The 19,052-nt window shown below is 42.3% G+C and overlaps 1 protein-coding gene across 2 annotated transcripts in view; it reads right to left on the reverse strand.

The window, feature by feature from the left end:
* PIAS1 (protein inhibitor of activated STAT 1) overlaps window positions 1-2,524 on the reverse strand; it is a 116,993-nt gene extending 114,469 nt beyond the window's left edge. For both annotated transcript variants that reach the window (XM_032864611.1, XM_032864613.1), the window contains exon 1: window positions 2,421-2,524. In XM_032864611.1, the coding sequence (XP_032720502.1) occupies window positions 2,421-2,444 (24 nt within the window). In that variant the 5' untranslated portion in view covers window positions 2,445-2,524. The remainder of the gene's footprint in view (window positions 1-2,420) is intronic.
* Window positions 2,525-19,052: the final 16,528 nt, after the last annotated feature.

Genomic DNA, 19,052 nt, shown 5'->3' on the forward strand with positions numbered 1-19,052 from the left:
TAAGATCATCTACCCCCTTCAAAACAAAACAAAACAAAACAAAAAAAAAATAGCAAATCTAACTACGATCAAGCACTAAAATTTTTAACACAGCTATCAACAGCTAAGCAATTTATCACAGCTTCTAAAAGTATTGGGCACACACAATGCCAACCTGTAGGTCAAAACAGTTATTATAATTTGAAAAAATTATACTACAGAAACACAAGAGTAGTTTTTCCACCAAAAAAAACTCAAGTAGATTTTTGAGAAAGCAAAAAGGGAGATCATTTTTAGAAAAATAATGTTTCCCCCAAGTGTTTAGCATTTATCTGATACAGGCTCATTTTTGTAAAGAGAAACTTTACCTAACAAGACTCACACCAGGGATCTGATCTATCCCCAAAGGCACTTTCTTAAAATGAGAAAGAACAAAGGAGGAAATCTCCCAGCATGTGCTTTCCATACCAGTTTCTTTAGACAGCATCAAGAGTGACAATATACCCAGCACAAGCTTTTCAGCTTTACTCTGAGGCCCATGTATAACAGAACTGATTAGCTATCATTCAAAAGGATTCCAAACAAAATAAATATTAGAAGGCGGAGATCACAGCAACATTGTGACTACATCTTAAGAGTGAAACTATTGAAAACATCTATCTTAAAGTTGCATACTTTTTATTTCAAGAGTTAATGACCTCAAAATATTTAAATTGCTAAGGCTTTTTCATTTCAGTCAACAGTTTGAAACTGGAAAAAAACGAAACCATTACAAATCTGCACTCTGTTCAATTAATTTGTAATTAGAAGTAAATTTTAAAAGAATGACATTCAAAGCCAGCGCCTTAATATACAAATTTTGGAATGTTAATATTGCAAAATTATTGAGGAAACCGATCTTTCAGCGAAGCTTTCCACAGAAAAACTCCAGAAACAAACCCAGTGTGTGCCTGTTCTAGAAGCTGTCATTTCAGTATAACGGAGAAATTTTTAAAAAATAATTTTTATTAAATAGAGACAGAGGACTCTCTCCAAAGATTTACAACTGTATATCCCAATCGCCGTTCTGACAGAGATGTCAGTTCTCTGGGTCAAGATATAACCAGCTGCTTGGTTCACACACAGGAAGCCACAGAGAGGGGAATATCGCGTTCAGAGCCTCGAAATAATACGCGTTAGTTAAAACTGCCTGCTACTAAACCAAAATTATTCAAGCGGAGCCCCATTTGTCACAATCCAATCATAAGGGTTCCACCCCCCTCCCCCAACAGCTTGTGTAGTGGTATATCTGCTTCGGTAAAGAAGCCATCATCAGGTAAAGAAGATTGGGGTGGGAGAAAAAGCGGGGAAAAGGGGGCACCCTTTCATCCAATTTCGCGAGGCGTGAGTAATCGGTACAGTTGAGAGGAACGGAGGAACGTTCTATTTATTGGGGGTTGAAGTAGGATGAGGGGAGAATTTCGTTCAAATCAACATGGCCAGCAAGATGTCCCTACAAACAAAAGGCAACGGGGGGATATAAACACGAACCATTCACCTCCATCAGCTATAGCATCGCCATCATGGTGTGTGCAGAGACCCCCAAAGGCTCCTCTCACCCTCCACACCAGGCAACGGAAGAGAAGGAAAAGAAGGGAGAGGTAGCTGTTTCCCACCACCCACCACTGCTTCCAAATACACACCCTTCGAGGGGGGTTCTCCCCCTACTCCGGTTGCCCAGGATCAGAGAGAAAGTAACGTCCCGCCCAGGCAGACTCCCCCGCTACCCCTCAGCCGAACCCCAACGTCGGCCAGGGGCTCACTAAACTTTACCGGAGCTTCTCCCCACATCCCCGCCCCACAGCCCCAGGATTGCGCTGCCCACAAGCGGGGCACCCCGGGCGCCTCCTGACAGGCGGGCAGCCGGGGAGAGCCGAGTCTGGGGCGGGGGCGGCAGGGAGCCACGGAGGGGCGGGGCGGCCGGAGCCAAGTTCCCGGGGGTCTGAGGAGAGCTCCTGACAGCAGCCCGGGACTGCAAAGGAGGAAGAGGAAGCGGCGGCGGGGAGCTTTCCCAATCCCCCCTACACGAACACCCTGCCCCAGCCCCCGTTCCCTATGGGGGGGGCGGGGAGGCTGGTGGAAGGTAAAGAAGCCGAGCCCAGAGGGCAGCCTAGGCCCCTACCTCCAGACTCCCGATCTCTTCCCCCGCCACCCCCGCCAGAGGCGCCCACAACAATAACACGCCGGGGACGACCCGTCAGCGCCCCCGAGGCACCCGGGGCCCGCGGCCCGCCGCTGCCGGGCCCCCTCAGCTAGGGCCGGGCTCGCCGCTCCTCCCTACAACTCCAGGCCCGGGTGGAGTCAGGCCCGAGCGGCCCCCCAGGGCCGGACCCATCCCCCCCAGCACCAGCGGCGCCGTCTCCGCGGCCGAATATTAGAAGTGAATTCGAGCTGCGCTTTACCTTTAGTTCCGCACTGTCCGCCATCTTGCGTCTGTCAGCGCAAGCGCACTGAACCTCGCCGGGGGCCGCCGCTAGACCCGCCCCTCTGGCCAGCCTGGCCCCGCCCTAGTCCGTCCCCTCTCGCTCCTCCACCTCCCCGACCCGCCCCCGGCCTCCTCCCCTCTCCCGGCGCTCGGAGCCCCGCCCCGGGCACGTACAGCAGCGAGACCGGCACGTACCATTTAAATAATGGCGCCAAGCGGGGAGGTTTGACAGTTACTCCCCCCTCGACTTCCCCACCCCCCATCCTCGCTGGGCTAGAGCCTCCAGGGAAAGGCCGGAGCTAGTGGGCTGCGGGCCTAAGCCCCGCCTCTCCGCGGCCTGCGGAACCCTTCTGCAAAGCTTTGATGCCTACGGTCACAGAAACTATAATGGCCCCCTCCCCCAATCAGCGAGTCCTTTTCAGCACCTGCTACCTGCGAGGCTGCGCGTGGACTAAAAATAACAATCCGTTACATTTGAGGATCACTTGATGGAGCATTTCCGGATTTATTAGCTCAGATTCTCCTTATGACAGCGCTGTGAGGTGGGCAGAGAAGAGATTACAATTCCCGTGGTATGTGTATAGTCAGAAATGAAAGCTCAGAGAGGAAAAGTGACTTGCCCAAACACTTAATAGGGATGACCCAAGACAAAATTCTGAAGAGGTTAATTCATTAACTCTTTGTTCAACAAGTAATTATTTAGTGATTATATACCAGTCCTGTTTCTTTATGCGTACGTCGGGAAATCCCATAGTTCTGCCCGCCCATATTTCTCTAACCGAGGAACAGACAAGTGAACCAATAAAGATACAGTTACAAATGGTGGTGAGTACCAGAAGAGGGCAAAGGGTCCTGTGGGAGAATAGCGGTTGGAAGGAGATGTACTTAATACCTGGAGGGCTTTCTCCAATAAATTGACATTTAAGTAGATGTGATGAAAGAATTATTTCACACCTTTCCTCTCTACTGAAAGCCTCCTATACCTCCTCCCCAAGCCACACTTTTTGCTCTCAGTTTTGCTTCATTCGTCATAGAAAAAGTTAAAAGATAACAGATATGAACTCCCTTATCTTCTCACCATCAAAACTATTCCTACAGACATAGTAACATTTGAGTTACTATGAATGAAGTGTCCCTGTGCCTATGAAGGCCAGTTCCTCTACCAGTGACCTGGATTCCTTTCCCTCCCACATTCCTAAGAACTTTACTCCTACAATCACCTCACCCTCCAGCATCATTACTTTTCCCCTATTAGATTACTCCTATCAGCATATAAACATACTGAAATTCCTCCCATCTAAAACAAACCTACCTTGATTCCAAAATCTCCTCCAGCACCGCTCTATTTCTCTCTCTCCACTGCATAAATTCTCGGGTTTTTCAAGATCTCTCTACAATGATTGTTTTCTCTTCCTCACATCACATTCCCTTCTCAGCCTCCTCTTATCCAGCCTTGACTTCTCTCACCAGGATCGCCTATCAAGATTATTAATGATCTCCATGCTTCCAAAACGAATTGTCAATTCTCTATTACCTAAAATGACCTCTGGGGAGAACTGTAAACAGTTGACAAGACTCCCTTCTCTTGAAACACTTTTCCCCCTGAACTTCCTTCAACATTTCCCTATCCTGATTTTCCTATTCCTTTACTGAGCCTCTTTGTCAAAATCATCTGCTGATTTCTCTTCTTTGGCTCAATCTTTAATGTTATAGTCCTCCAGGGCTCAGTCCTCACCCTCTTGTCTTCTCTGTTTTACAGTCCCCAGGTGAATTTATCCAACTCTTTGACATTCAAATGTCTGTTTAGCCCAGACCTCCCCACCAAAATTCAGGTTCACAAATCCAACTGTCTACTTAATATCTCTGTTTCATGACTTCTAGACATCTCAAGCTTTATGTCAAGTAGTGCCTTGATTTTACCCCCAGCCCTGTTCCTTTCCCACTATTCTCCATGGATGGCACCATCATTCAGCCAGCTGTTCAAACCAAAAATCTGAAAATCATCCTTGGTCCCTCTCTTTCATTCACCTCTCACATCCAATCCATCAGCCAATCAGCTGACTCCGCCTCTAAAACATCTCTCAAGCCTGTCCATGTCACTGGCCGGCCACTACCATCACCCGATTCCAAGATGCCATAATTTCACAAATGGACTGTTAGAAAGGCTACTCAACTGAGAGGACCACATTATGACTTTCATTGCCCTACACACTTTTGCATTATAGGGACTATGGTATAATTAAAAAATAAAATTTGACTTCATCTCTGGTTTCTGGCACAGAGTTCCTAAAACCTTTAAAATTTCCAGAGGATAGGATTGTTTTTTGTTATTCATGATGAGCCCCTTTCCACCATAACTGAGCTTGTACTAATGAGGTAAGAGAGTGTGGCTCCTCAGGAGTTTCAGGATGGGAGCTGGTCATTGGTAAGACTAAACATGAAGACTAAATACATGATTAGATAAGGGCTAGTAAACCTATGGAAGTATTGGAAGGTCGGTGCCCAGGAAGGGCAGGGAAGCTCTGCATCCCCACCTTCATGCATTACCCCATGCATCTCTTCCATTTGGCTGTTCCTGAGTTATTTCCTTTATAATAAACTGGTAAACATAAGTAAAGTGTTTTCCTTAGTTTTGTTAGTCCACTCTAATGAATTATCAAAACTGAGCAGGAATTATAGGAACCCACAAAGCAAGTCAGCAGTACAAGTGGCACACGGGACTGGCAACTGGTTCTGAAGTAGGGGCAGTCTTGTGGGACTGAGCCCTCAACCTGTGGGGTTAACCTGTGGGGTCTGAGCTTATCCCCAGAGTCGGTGTCAAAACTGAATTGTTGAATACTTGGTTGGCATTGGAGAATTGGTGTGGAAAGACTTCACATATTTGGTGTCAGAAAGAACCTCAGAGACCCCTTCTTCCATAAATATATAAATATATTAAATATATACCTAATTATATTTTTTAAAACTACATTTACATTTGTATAAATGTAGTCTTTATACATTAGTGTAAAGACTAATGCAATCCAAGCAGAGTATACTTATTTTTTCTTCTGATTTCAAAGATTTAAAATGTTTTTGTGTTCCCTAAAATTACTGTCCCACCCAACACATAAAAATTAACTCAGAGTTAATCAGGGACCTAAATCTGAGTTAAAACTATAAAACTCTTAGGGAGTAAATCTCTATAACCTTTAATGAGACATAACTTTGCTAGACATGAATCACACATGCATTTGTGGTAGGAATGGTATGGCCACTTTGGAAAATGGTTTGGCAGTTCTTTGAAAACTGAAAAGGTATTCATCCTACAACTCAACAATTCTTGGACATTTATCCCAGAGAAATGAAGACTTCTTTCCATACAGGACATTGTACAGCAATGTTCTTTATAAGAGCCCCAAACTAGAAACTCTCCAAATCCCCTTAAAGGGTAAATAGCCAAACAAACGGTGATCCACGTATACCATGGAGTACTACTCAGCAATCTAAAAAACAAACAAACAAAAACTACTGACACATGCAACAACTTGGATAAACCTTCTGGAAATTATACTGACTTAAAAAAAAAAAAAACTAATCCCAAAAGGATACTTATTGTATCCGATTCTATGTATGTAACATTAATGAAATAACATAATTACAGAGATGGAGAATAGACTAGGGTTGCCAGGGAGTTAGGGATGGGGGGAAAGGGTGGTTCTTACCAATGTCAATTTCATGGTTTTGATATTACACTGTAGTTCCATAAAATGTTCACTTTGGGAAAGACAGGGAAAGGATGCATGTGGCTTCCCTACACACTTCTTTGCAATCTCTTGTGAATCGAATCTGCAATTACTTCAAAATAAAAGTATAAATTTTTTCATATACATATATATGAATGTGTATATCTGAAAAGTACATGTGTATATAAATATTGAAGATACAATGAATCAAAATTGTGGGGAGAAGAACATCATCAAAATGGCAAAATAGGCAGCTCCAAAGTCCCATACCTTCACAGAAACTTTAAAAAATAACCAGCAACTGTCAGACCAACTTTGTCAGAACTCTGGAAAGTAGTCAAAAGTTTATAGTAACTGAGCAAATGCTTAATCCAAAAAGAAAAAAAAAAAAAAGACAAATCTAGCCCTGCATCGGGCTCTCTGCTCAGCAGGGAGCCTGCTTCCTCCTCTCTCTCTGCCTGCCTCTCTGCCTACTTGTGATTTCTGTCTGCCAAATAAATAAATAAAATCTTAAAAAAAAATTATATAACACAAAGATTGCCACTTAGAAGTTAAGCAAATGTGTGAAATACAAAACCAATGCACAAAAATCAGTCGTGTTTCTATACTAGCAATGAACAATTTGAAAAAGAAATGAAGAAAATAACTTTATTTATGATGGTATCAAAAAGAATAAAATTCTGATGAGTAAATGTAACCAAAGGAGTCATAAGAGATATTAGTCTATAGTTTTCTTTCCTTGTAATATCTTTGTCTGGTTTCAGTATTTTTTTTAAAGATTTTGTTTATTTATTTGAAAGAAAGAGTATGTGAGAAAGAGCATGAGAGGGGAGAAGGTCAGAGGGAGAAGCAGACTCCCAGTGAAGCTGGGAGCTGGATGTGGGACTCTGGGACTTGGTCCTGGGATTCCGGGATTACGACCTGAGCCAAAGGCAGTCGCTTAACCAACTGAGCCACCCAGGTGACCCTGATTTCAGTATTAATGCCAGTTTTACAGAATAAGTTAGAAAGTACTACATTCTCTTCATTTTTGGGGAAGAGTTTGAGAGGGATTGGTGTTAATTCTTTAAGTGTTTGGTAGAAGTCACCAGTGCAGTCACCTGGTCCTGGGATTTCTTTGTTAGATTTTTTTTTTTCATTATGGATTCAATCTCCTTACTTGTTAAAAGTCTACTGAGATTTTCTAGTTCTTCACTAGTCATTTTGGTAGCTTGTGTGTTTCTAGGAATTTGTCCATTTCATCTTGGTTACCCAATTGATTGGAGTACAGTTGTCATAGTATTCTCTTGTAATTCTTTTCATTTCCATGAAGTTGATTGTGTTGTTTAGTTTCCATATCTTTATGCATTTTCCAGTTTTCCTTTGGTTATTAATTTCTAGTTTTATTCTGTTGTGATTGGAAAAAATATTTTGTATAATTTCAGTATTTTTGAATTTATTAAGACTTTTTTGGACTAACATATAGTCTATCCTGGAGAATATTTCATGTGCACTTGTTTCATATATTTCGGGGCTCTGTCAATATGTACATACATGTTAATATGTGTTACCTATCTTCTATAGGTATTAAATCTTTGTCAATATAAATGTAAATGGATTAAACTCTCCAATTAAAAGACAGATCGTCAGAACAGATTTTATTTACTTAAGTTAATTTTTAAAGACTTTATTTATTTATCAGAGAGACAGAACAAGTGGGGGGGGCAGCAAACAGCAAACAGGGGAGAAAAGCAAGCTCCCCACTGAGCAAGGAGCCTGACTCCATCCCAGGACCCTGGGATCATGACCTGAGCTGAAGGCAGATTCTTAACCGAGCCACCCAGGTGCCCCTTATATTATCCTTCATTCTCGAAGGATAGTTTTGCTGGATATAGAGTTCTTATTTGGCAGGATTTATTTACTTCAGCACTTTAAATATGGACTCCTCTTGCTCTGCAGCCTCTAATGTTTCTGAAGAGAAATTGGCTTTCAGTCTGATTGAGAATACTTGTATATGATATATGGTTTTACTCTTCCTGGGCTTTCAAGATTTCCTCTGCTTTCTTCTGACTGCTTAAATCTGTTCTGGCACCCATCTAGTGAATTTTTCACTTTAGTTATTGTAATTTACAGCTCTAGAATTTCTACTTCTTTCAACAATTTCTATCTCTTTATTGATATTTTCACTTTGTTCATACATTATTTACCTAATTTCCTTTAACCCATTGAGAATATTTAAGACAGTGACTTTAAAGTCTTTGTATAAGTCCAGTGTCTGAGCTTCCTCGGGAATAGTTTTTGTCAATTTTTTTTTCATTGACTGGGCAATATTTTCCTGTTTTTTATTATGTTTTCTGATTTTTTTGGTTGCTGTCATCAAAAAATTGAGCATTTGAATATTATAATGTGTTCTCTCTGAGAATCAAATCATCTTCCTTATCCAGGGTTTGCTATTCTTTTTTTTTTTTTTTAAAGATTTTATTTATTCACTTGACAGAGATCACAAGTAGGCAGAGAGGCAGGCAGAGAGAGGAGGAAGCAGGCTCCTCGCTGAGCAGAGAGCCCAATGCGGGGCTCCTTGCAGGGCTCGACGCAGGGGCTCAATCTCAGGACCCTGAGATCATGAGCTGAGCTGAAGTGAAGGCAGAGGCTTAACCCATTAAGCCACCCACGGGCCTCTCAGGGTTTGCTATTCTTGATTGTTAAAGCCTCAGCTTATGTTCAGCCAGTGTTTTTACTGAGATTTCTTTCGGGACACTGATAACTTCAAACAAAGAAACAAACAAACAAACAAAACACCTTTCCCAATCTTTGTGGTTTGGCTTGTGTGAGGGTATTTCTTTTAACACTTAACTAGGCCATTTGAAATTCTTCCTCAGCCTTCACTTTCTGGTTGCACTGAGCATATTATCTGTCAATGGTGGAATCTCAGGGCTTTCTTGGCTCTTTCCTGAGATGCATCTTGTCTCAGGCATATGTGCGTGGCCTTCTAAAGGCCCCAGTGTTCATGAGTACTTTTCAGTTTGAATTACCTAATTTCCCAGTAAATTTCTCTCCCCAGGTTTTACTCTGAGGCTTTAGGTGCCTGTTTAAGTACCAACCGTAATCTTTGGCCCCGGGGGAATTGTAGGTTGCTTATTCATCTTAGAGTGTTTCTAAGCAATCCTTGCTGCTTTTCTAGTGTGGGTCCTAGGTTAAAACAAAACAGAGGACTTGCAAGAAGAGTCCTTCAGCTCGCTCCCAGGAAGATTAGAACAGAGGAACATAAGGATTTCCAGGGACCAGGGCTCCATCTTGGGAAGGTGGGCTGCTGTCTTCCAGTTGGCTGCCAAGTCCCGGGAGGGAGTAGGGCAGGGATAAGTGAAAGTATCATGAACTTTTTTTACCGTTTTTTTTTTAAATATATTTTATTTATTTGACAGAGAGAAATCACAACTAGGCAGAGAGGCAGGAGGAAGCAGGCTCCCTGCGGAGCAGAGAGCCCGATGCGGGGCTCGATTCCAGGACCCTGGGATCACCACCCAAGCCGAAGGCAGAGGCTTTAACCCACTGAGCCACCCAGGTGCCCCAGTGTTATATAATTTACCACAACTTTTAAAGTAATACAACAAACAGACTTAGAAATTTAGAATCAGGGGCTTCCTCCTCTCATATTCCAAATGGCCTATAGATACATGAAAAGATGTTCAACTTCATCAGTCACCAGGGAAACACTCATTAAAACCATGGTGTGACAAACTTGGGAAGAATGGAACAGGCTTGGCTCAGCTTAAATGTTACTTTCTCTGAGATGCCTTCTTATCTAGAGACAGTAGGTGGTAGAGTTTATTTCAACTATTGTCAACATTAGCCCTATTTTTGGCTGACCCACATCTAAGTCACCTTCACTATAATAGCCCTCACAGAGGGAATTCCCCACTGTGGGAGTTTTGGTGGAAGGGGAGTGCCAAGAGCTAGACACCCAACCTGGAGGCCAGAAGCTGAGAGAGAACAGCTTCATGGTTCAGCTAGGTGTGTGAGCCAAGCCCAATCAAGCAAAACCTCACTGCAGGCTCCCCAGTTCTCTGTGGAGACATGCAGACACCAAGGCAGAGACCCAGCAAACAAGCTTTCTGTAGCACGACCATCTGAGTTCCGGCTACCTACTCCAATCTCTCAGGGTTCTACTTCACTTTCCAAGCCTACTCGTTCAGGCTCACTTTGATCCTAAAAGCTCCCAATTATCTTCCTTTATTTTTTCCTTTTTTCTTTTTTTTTAAGTAATCTCTATGCCCAACATGGGGCTTGAACTCACCACACAAGGATCAAGAGTTACATGCTCTATCAGCTGAGCCAGCCAGGCGTCCCTCTTTTTTTTCTTTTAAATGTCTATCCTTGCTTGCGATCAAGAATCCAGACTGATGCAGCATTCCCTGGCCAGTTCAGTGGGAAGAGCATTTGACTCCTGATCTTAGGGTCTTGAGGTTAAGCCCCACAATGGGAGCAGAAATTAAATAAATTACTTAAAAAAAAAAAAAAAAAAGGAATCCTGACCGATACATCATTCTCTCATTCACTTTTTCACTGTACTTATTGCAGTGTGTAATTATTTCATTCAATTGTTCCTCTAGTTGGTGCTGACCCACATCTAAGAATAAGCTCCAGGAGGTCAGGGTTCCTACCTGTCTTGTTTTCCACTGTACGCCATGCACTTAGAATACGGCCTGACCTATAACAGGGATTCAATGAATGTCAGTTGGATGAACGAATGTCTTGTTTGCTTGCAGCCTTACAGCCGTGGGTGCTTATTCACAAAAAGGGGTTTTCAACAGTCATCTTTTTCTTTTTCTTAAAGATTTTATTTATTTATTTGAGAGAGAGACCGAGAGTGCACGATTAGGGGGAAGGGCAGAGGGAGAAGGAGAAGTGGGCCCCCTAATGAACAGGGAGCCCCATGATCCCCTCAATCCCAGGACCTGGGATCATGACCAGATGCTTAACTAACTGAGCCACCCAGGCACCCCTCAGCAGGCATCTTTGCTGAAAGGTTTAACTTGACATATTTTCCATCAGTGCATTTTCAACCAATGATTTAAAAGCCTGCATTTAGTAAGACTAGCTTCAGACATAGGATCTAATTTCAGCATGAAAGATTAGAAAGCTGCCTCATGTTGCTACTGAAGTTCTCAAATATGCCTAGATATTTATATTAGTTGCTAAACAACAGCTCTGTTTTCTTTCTCACTAACATTCTTCCATTCAGCAAAATAGACAATCATAACCTTAAGAATATCCATTATTTTATTTTTTTTAAATTTTTTAAATTTATTTTTTATTTTTTTATAAACATAATGTATTTTTATCCCCAGGGGTACAGGTCTGTGAATCGCCAGGTTTACACACTTCACAGCACTCACCACAGCACATACCCTCTCCAATTTCCACGACCCCACCCCCCTATCGGTCCCCCCCTCCCCCCAGCAACCCTCAGTTTGTTCTGTGAGATCAAGAGTCACCTATGGTCTGTCTCCCTCCCGATCCCATCTTGCTTCACTTATTCTTCTCCTACCTCCCTAACCCCCCATGTTGCATCTCCACTTCCTCATATCAGGGAGATCATATGATAGTTGTCTTTCTCCGATTGACTTATTTCACTAAACATGATACCCTCTAGTTCTATCCACGTCATCACAAATGGCCATTATTTTATTTTTTAAAAGATTTTATTTATTTATTTGACAGAGATCACAAGTAGGCAGAGAGGCAGGCAGAGGCTGGGGCTGCTGAGCAGAGAGCCCAATGTGGGGCTCGATTCCACAACCCTGAGATCATGACCCGAGCCAAAGACAGAGGCTTTAGCCCAACTGAGCCACCCAGGCGCCCTAAGAATATCCATTATTTTAGAACTAAAGTAAGCCATTTTAAAATTTTTGAATAAGGGGCACCTGGGTGGCTCAGTGGGTTAAAGCTTCTGCCTTCGGCTCAGGTCATGATCCCAGGGTCCTGGGATCGAGCCCCACATCGGGCTCTCTGCTCGGCGGGGAGCCTGCTTCCTCCTCTCTCTCTCTCTGCCTGCCTCTCTGCCTACTTGTGATCTCTGTCTGTCAAATAAATAAATAAAATCTTAAAAAAAAAAAATTTTGAATAAAAAGGGTGCCTGGGTAGCTCAGTGGGTTAAGCCTCTGCCTTCAGCTCAGGTCGTGATCTCAGGGTCCTGGGATGGAGCCCCATATCAGGCTCTCTGCTCAACAGGGAGCCTGCCTCCCTCACCCCTCTGCCTGCTGCTCTGCCTAGTTGTGATCTCTCTCTGTCAAATAAAAAAAAATCTTTAAATTTTTGAATAAAAGCAAAACAAACATTTCATTTTGAATAAAAACAAACACTTGTAATTCTTCTGAATGGACCCTTTTGCAAAATACATTATTAACCAAGATCATCAGTCACTGATAGAATTGCAGAAGGAAATATCAGATAAGGAAGAGAGGATAGGACAAAAAGAAATATCTGAATTATAACTTTGGTTGAATAGGTGTGGCTTAAGTGGAAGGAACACAGTCTTAAGGATTAGGTATTTTTATTCAAGTGTAAAGCAAAATTAAATTTCATTTGAAAGTAGGCATAGAATGTGATGGCTTCCCATCACAACCACAAAAAATAGAGCGGCAGAAGTCCCACATGGAGTTATGAGACCGACGTGCTACCTACTGTGCTAACGAGGCACCTCCCACATGGAGTTATAAAACTAGACCCAAGGATATGGATAATTGTTACTTATAGTCTACTTCATGGCAATAAACTCTCAAAACAAAAATACCTGTGACAGCCATTTAGAACATTCACAAGTATGTAGGTTCTCTTTTCTGTGAATCTGATAAGATGGACACTTCCCAGAACCTTTTGAAGCTAGGCATATGTGAATGATTTGGTTTGAGTAAGAAAGGATTAGGAAAAGGAAAATGTGCCCCTTCTAGGCAGAGCCATGGATCTTTCTCTCCCTGATGGGATGATTGTGGAAGCAGAGGATAAAGTGCTGCTCACATCAGCTAAGTTTCCTGAGTAGCTTTAAAGAGCAGATGTCCTTGAAGATCCACACTGGACATGTAGCACAGACAAGAAATAATCGTATCGTTAGTGATTGATGTTTTGGAGTTTGTTACTTACACCATAGCCTATCTTATCTTGACCGATCCCTAATAGGAGATGCCGCCAGGAAACAAACCCTAAAAAGGTGTGACAGGCACTGATAAGGATGGTGAGCCTTATTACACAATAGTGAAACATTTAGTAAAGATGTTGCCCGAAGTTACTTGGAAGGTAGATTATGTACCTAATGACCTTGTTCTCTAGAAGAGGCAGTTAGGAAACATAATATTAGGGGTACCTGGCTAGCTCAGTCAGAAGAGCATAGGACTCTTGATTTCAGGGTTGTGAGTCTGAGCCCCATGTTGGGTGTAGAGATTACTTAAGAATAAAATCTTTTAGGTGTGCCTGGGTGGCTCAGTCGCAAAGTGTCTGCCTTTGGCTCAGGTCATGATCCCAGGGTCCTGGGATCAAGTCCTGTATCAGGTTTCCTGCTCAGTGGGAGGCCTGCTTCTCCCTCTCCCACTCCCCCTGCTTGTGTGTTCTCTCTCTCTCTTGATATTTCTCTGTCAAATAAATAAATAAATAAATCTTTAAAAGAAAAAAGAAGAAGAAGAAGAAGAAGAAGAAGAAAATCTTTTAAAAAGAGAGAGAGAAAGAAAACATAGTATGAATGGTGTGCCTTGGCTGTGTTTGACAAGATATCAGAGAGAGATAGAGATAGAGATGTAGATGGATAGAGAAGGAGGGGTGGGGGTGAGAAGAGGACACAGAGAGAAAGAGAGAGAGAGAGAAAGAGGGAGAGAGAGAGGAATTGGCTCATTGGCAAATAGAAATGAAAAGCAAAAGAGTCCACAAATTCAAAGATTTGCAGAGTTGGAAGACAGACTGCATCTCATTACAATTAGATGAAAGATAAAACAGTGAAAACTCAGCCTTACAAGGATCTAATAAAAAATATTGCTTTCACATCCACATTAAAAACCTCTGAGTGGATTAAGGCGTCAGAATACAGGTCTAACCAGAATGAGACTCTGGGGTTGACTGCCTCAGAAAGGGTGAATGAGGCCATTTTGACTGTGGGGATGGCATTTGGTGGCCAGAAATGTGGATTATAGACAGTCTCTAACTTAGCCATAGTTTGACTTACTGATTTTTTGACTTTATGATGGTGCAAAAGCATTCAACAGAAACTGTACTCCCCATCATGAATTTGGATCTGTTCCTGGGCTAGTGGGTGCATGGTACAATCTTCTCTGGTGATCTTGGGCAGGGGCAGTGGGCATAGCAACCAGGCAGCCAGGCCATCTATCACAAGGGTAAACAACCAGTGGTTCGGCTTAGAACCACTCTGTACCCAGACATCCATTCTGTTGCCCACTTTCAGTACAGGATTCACCAAATCACATGAGCTACTCAACACTTTCTTATAAACTAGGCTTTGGGTTAGAGGATTTGGCCCAACTGTAGGCTGATGTAAGTGTTCTGAGCACGTTTCAGGCAGGCGAGGCTGAGCTGTGAAGTTCGGTGTGTGAGGATGCATCCTTGAGTGACAATATTTTAAACTTAGGATGGGTTTATGGTGAGGTAACCCCATTGTAAGTCGAGGAAGATCTGTATACTTGTCCTTATTGTTACTGAAACTAGGTTCACCTCTTGGTATGTGTTGAACCAAAAAACACGATCAACCCAAAGAATTGGAAAAGGAAAGGTTTTACTTGCAACAAGCGAAGAAGAACACTGGGGTTGTTTCCCCAAAACATTGTCTCCCTGAACAACAAGACTGGGGACGTTTTAAGCGAAGGGTGCATACATATTCATGAAAAGGCTGGCGCAATGAGGAATACAGCATGAAATTGGGATGAAAGTAACCTTAAGGTAACTCAGTCCAGGTTAAAGTCACGAGGCTGGCAAGGATTAGCATCAACAATTATCAGGCTCCAGTTGGTTGGGTATCTAAATGCTCAAAGGGGTTTAGATCCTGCAAAGATAAGCCAAGAATGTGTGTCAAGTCAATCTTTACTTTTGAGTCAGCCCTGGGAGTTTTACCACTGATTTATTGTCCCTGATATGATAAGGCTATCTACTGGCCTGATAGTGGCTGTTTTGTTTTTGTTTTGTTTTGCTTTGTTTTTAGTGGCTGCCTGTTCTTACTTCTTTCACGAGATGGCCAGGGTCTTAACATGATTTTCTTTTCTTTTTCTTTTCAGAATCTATTTATTTATTTATTTGAGAGAGAGAGGGAGAGAGGACATGGAGGAGGGCCAGGAGCAGAGGGAGAAGCAGACACCCCACTGAGCAGGGAGTCCCGTGCAGGGTTCAATCCTGGCACTTCAGGATAATGACCCAAGCTGAAGGCAGACACTCAACCAACCGACCCACCCGGGTGCCCCCTAAAATGACTTTTCTTGTGTCAAGAAAGCTATGCCTATCTTTCTTTTTCCAGGGACTCCTAACTCTTTCTGCTTACATTGTGGCTGTTCCCAAATATTTGGTTCTCTTCTCCTAAGCACATGGTAGGATTGTATTTCCCCAATTCATTTGAAATGAATCCTAACCATGTGACTGACTTTTTTTTTTTTTTCAATAAAATATGAAAGGAAATCATGTATGTCATTTGGGGACAGAAACCTTAAGAGCTAGGGCTTACCGATCATTTCTTGATAAGGATCTCCCCTCCATCAGCCTGGGTCCCTGAGTGACCATGACTGAGTAGGCAGCTTTCTTTCAACCCATCACATAGTGTGAGCAAGAAATACTTCATTTGAGTTACTCCACTGAAATTTTAGAGGTTGTTTGTTTTCTTACCATAGCATCCTTAACCTAACCTGACCAATCTAGTGTCCGGTGGATTTATCTTTGTAGGAGAAAACCATTATTAAGCAAGAAAGGAAATCCACAAGCCATAAAATGAAAGAAAGTTACATTGGACAATATTCTAATTTTAACTCTCAACACAGCAAAAAGACACTACAAGAAATTACATGCGGGGGAAAAAGCATTTGCAGCACATATACAGGGCGTTAACATGAGCCATATACTCAAAGCACATCCGTAAACCGATGACAGAACAACCCAATAGAAACAATAGGGCAAAGGATATGAGGAAGTCGGGGACAATTGTTGTTTCCTCCTCCAGCATTGTTTGTCCTTCTCCTGACAAAAGCACCTAGATTTTCTTTGGGGGATCTGCTCCTCTCCCATTCTCAGCCATGTGATTTGGGTAGGTCTGACCACACCAGCCTGCAGTTGGAGGTGGGACTCAGACTGGGTTGGGGTCACATGGAAAACCCGAGCCAATCAGTGAGACTGGGAGTGATTGGATCAATTTTGGCACTTTCATGTATCTATCTATCTATCTTTCTTTCTTTCTTTCTTTCACCAAGCACTTCTTTAAAAAATGAGATCGCTCTGGTATGCTGACATGAAAAGATGTGTATGATATATTGTTCAATGAAACACAAGTTTCTGAGTCATGCATATGATAGGACCACATTTTTTCTAAGTAGGAAGGAGGGGGAAAGCCTGTAACACATGGGACTGTATCTTTGGATGAGCATAGAGAAAAGACTGTAAGCTACAGACCAAATTGTTAGCACTGTGTATGATTAGGCTCTCATCCCAGGTCCAAACCATCCCTTTAGCTCTTTGCGATGCCAGGATGAGATTCCACAAACTACACTTCTGCCTTGCCAGCTGCCCTGTGACACTTTGGTAACAGGGTGGTCATATGGGGTTCTAGGAGGCTGGAGAAGGAACTTCCTGTTCGTTTCCTGAGGGCTTCCTGTTCCTATCAGAGTATCCCCAGTCATTTTTCACCCTGGCAGCCGCACCTGGTTCTGGTTTCTGGTATATTCCACAGGCCCAGAATGAACTTTGGAGTGCCCACTCCTCAGAGGTCTGGGTGCTGACTTCACAGACCCCTTCCCCACATTTCTGGGTTCAAATGACTCAGCCAGTCCCCTTTGTTCCTCAGGCCTCAGGATGGAGCCACCTCCCGCCGTTCCACGCGGTCCCTTTGCCTTCTCAGTCCACTACCTGTCAAGTCAACTGTCTTAGTTTGTTATTGCTGCTGTAATGGGCTTAAAACAACACACATCTATGATCTTACAGGTCCGAGTGTCAGAGTCCAAAGTGGGTTTCACCTGGTTAAAATCAAGATGTCAGCAAAGCTTCACTCCTTCTGGAAGCTCTGGGGAAATCTACTTCTTTGACTTTTCCAGCTTCTAGAAACGACCTGCATTCTTGGGTTCATGGCCCTTTCCTCCACATTCAAGGATAGCTACGCAGCATCTTCAAATCTTTCCCTGACTCTCCTACCTCCTCTATCCCTTATAAGGACCCTGTGATTACACTGGACTCAAATGGAGAATCCACAGTCATCTCCCCATCTCAAAATCCTCGTGTAATCACATCTGCCAAGTCCCTCTTCCCACATCAGGTAAACGACCAGGTTCTGGAGATTAGGACATGGACATCTTTGGGGACTACAATATGTGTACTATCCCAAACCCCTAGATCAGAGGTTTGTAAACTTTTCCTGTAAAAGACCAGACAGTAAATATTTAAAGCTATGCAGACCATATGGTGTCTGTCACAACTCTTCAACTCTGCCGTCATAGAATGAAAGCAGCCATAGATGATACAGAAAGGGATGAGCTTGGCTGTATTCCAATAAAACTTTATTTACAAAAATATGTGGCAGGTGGGATTTAGCCTGTGGGCCTTAGTGTGCCAACTCCACCCTAGATAAAATTTTGTCTGCTAAAATGCTGATGTATTTTCTGTTTTCCTGACCCACACATTTTAATTAACTAAGGAGGGTGAAATTGAAGAAGATAGTGGGAGAGTATATAAATTTTCTGTATATAGATCTCTATATCATTTACTTGTCACAATTAGAATAGATTTCTTCTATGGCTAGGATATCCAATAAACAAAAAATGTACCCATCATATGATCTTATTCTGTATAAAAATATGTTCTTATACTAGCAAAATACTAGAAATAACCTAAATGTCCAACCAATGCCTGAATTGGTTGGATAAATTACATATTTACACAATGGCCAGTGCAGTGGTTCCCCATTTCACTCACACTAAAAATAAAAATCCTTACAATGGCCTATAAGGCCCTACATTTATTTATTTATTATGGGTTTTTTTGTTTTGTTTTTTAATGTCTATCTCCTCCTGCTAAAATGTAAGTTACATGAGGATGGGGATTATTCTCACTTTTGTGAACTGATGTATCCCAAGAGCCCTAAACAATACCTCTCACATAGTAGGTGCTCAATTATTATTTACAGAGTAAGTGAATAATGGAATATTTTGCAACCATTAAAAATAATTTTATAGAATTAAATTTCCACATTTAATCATGTGGGAAAATGTTTGAAATATATGAAGTGGGGAAAAGCCTGTTACAAGATAATATATACCCTATAACTTAATTCTCAAAAGTTATATGGAAAAATATGGACAGGTATACTCTGGTATATTAAACAGTGGTTACCTCAGAGTATGGGATTTTGAGTAGTTTTTATTTCAAAATTTTATTTTCTGGGGCACCTGGGTGACTCAGTCGGCCAACCATCCAACTCCTGATTTCTGCTCTAGTCATGAACTCAGGGTCTTGAGATTTAGCCCCGGACCCTGCTTCCCACTCAGCAGGAAGTCTGCTTCTTTCCTCTTCCTCTGCCCCTCCTCACACTTGTGCACATGCCCACTTGCTCTCTCAAATAAAGAATAAAAAATAAATCTGAAAAAATTCTTATTTTCTTTTATTTTTAAGATAAAGGTTAGACTATTTCTTTGAGATACATCTTAGGGGTCCCACTTCTTTTT

This window comes from Lontra canadensis, unplaced genomic scaffold (assembly GCF_010015895.1).
Source record: "Lontra canadensis isolate GAN:19392208 unplaced genomic scaffold, GSC_riverotter_1.0 scaffold28, whole genome shotgun sequence".
Classification (NCBI taxonomy): domain Eukaryota; kingdom Metazoa; phylum Chordata; class Mammalia; order Carnivora; family Mustelidae; genus Lontra; species Lontra canadensis.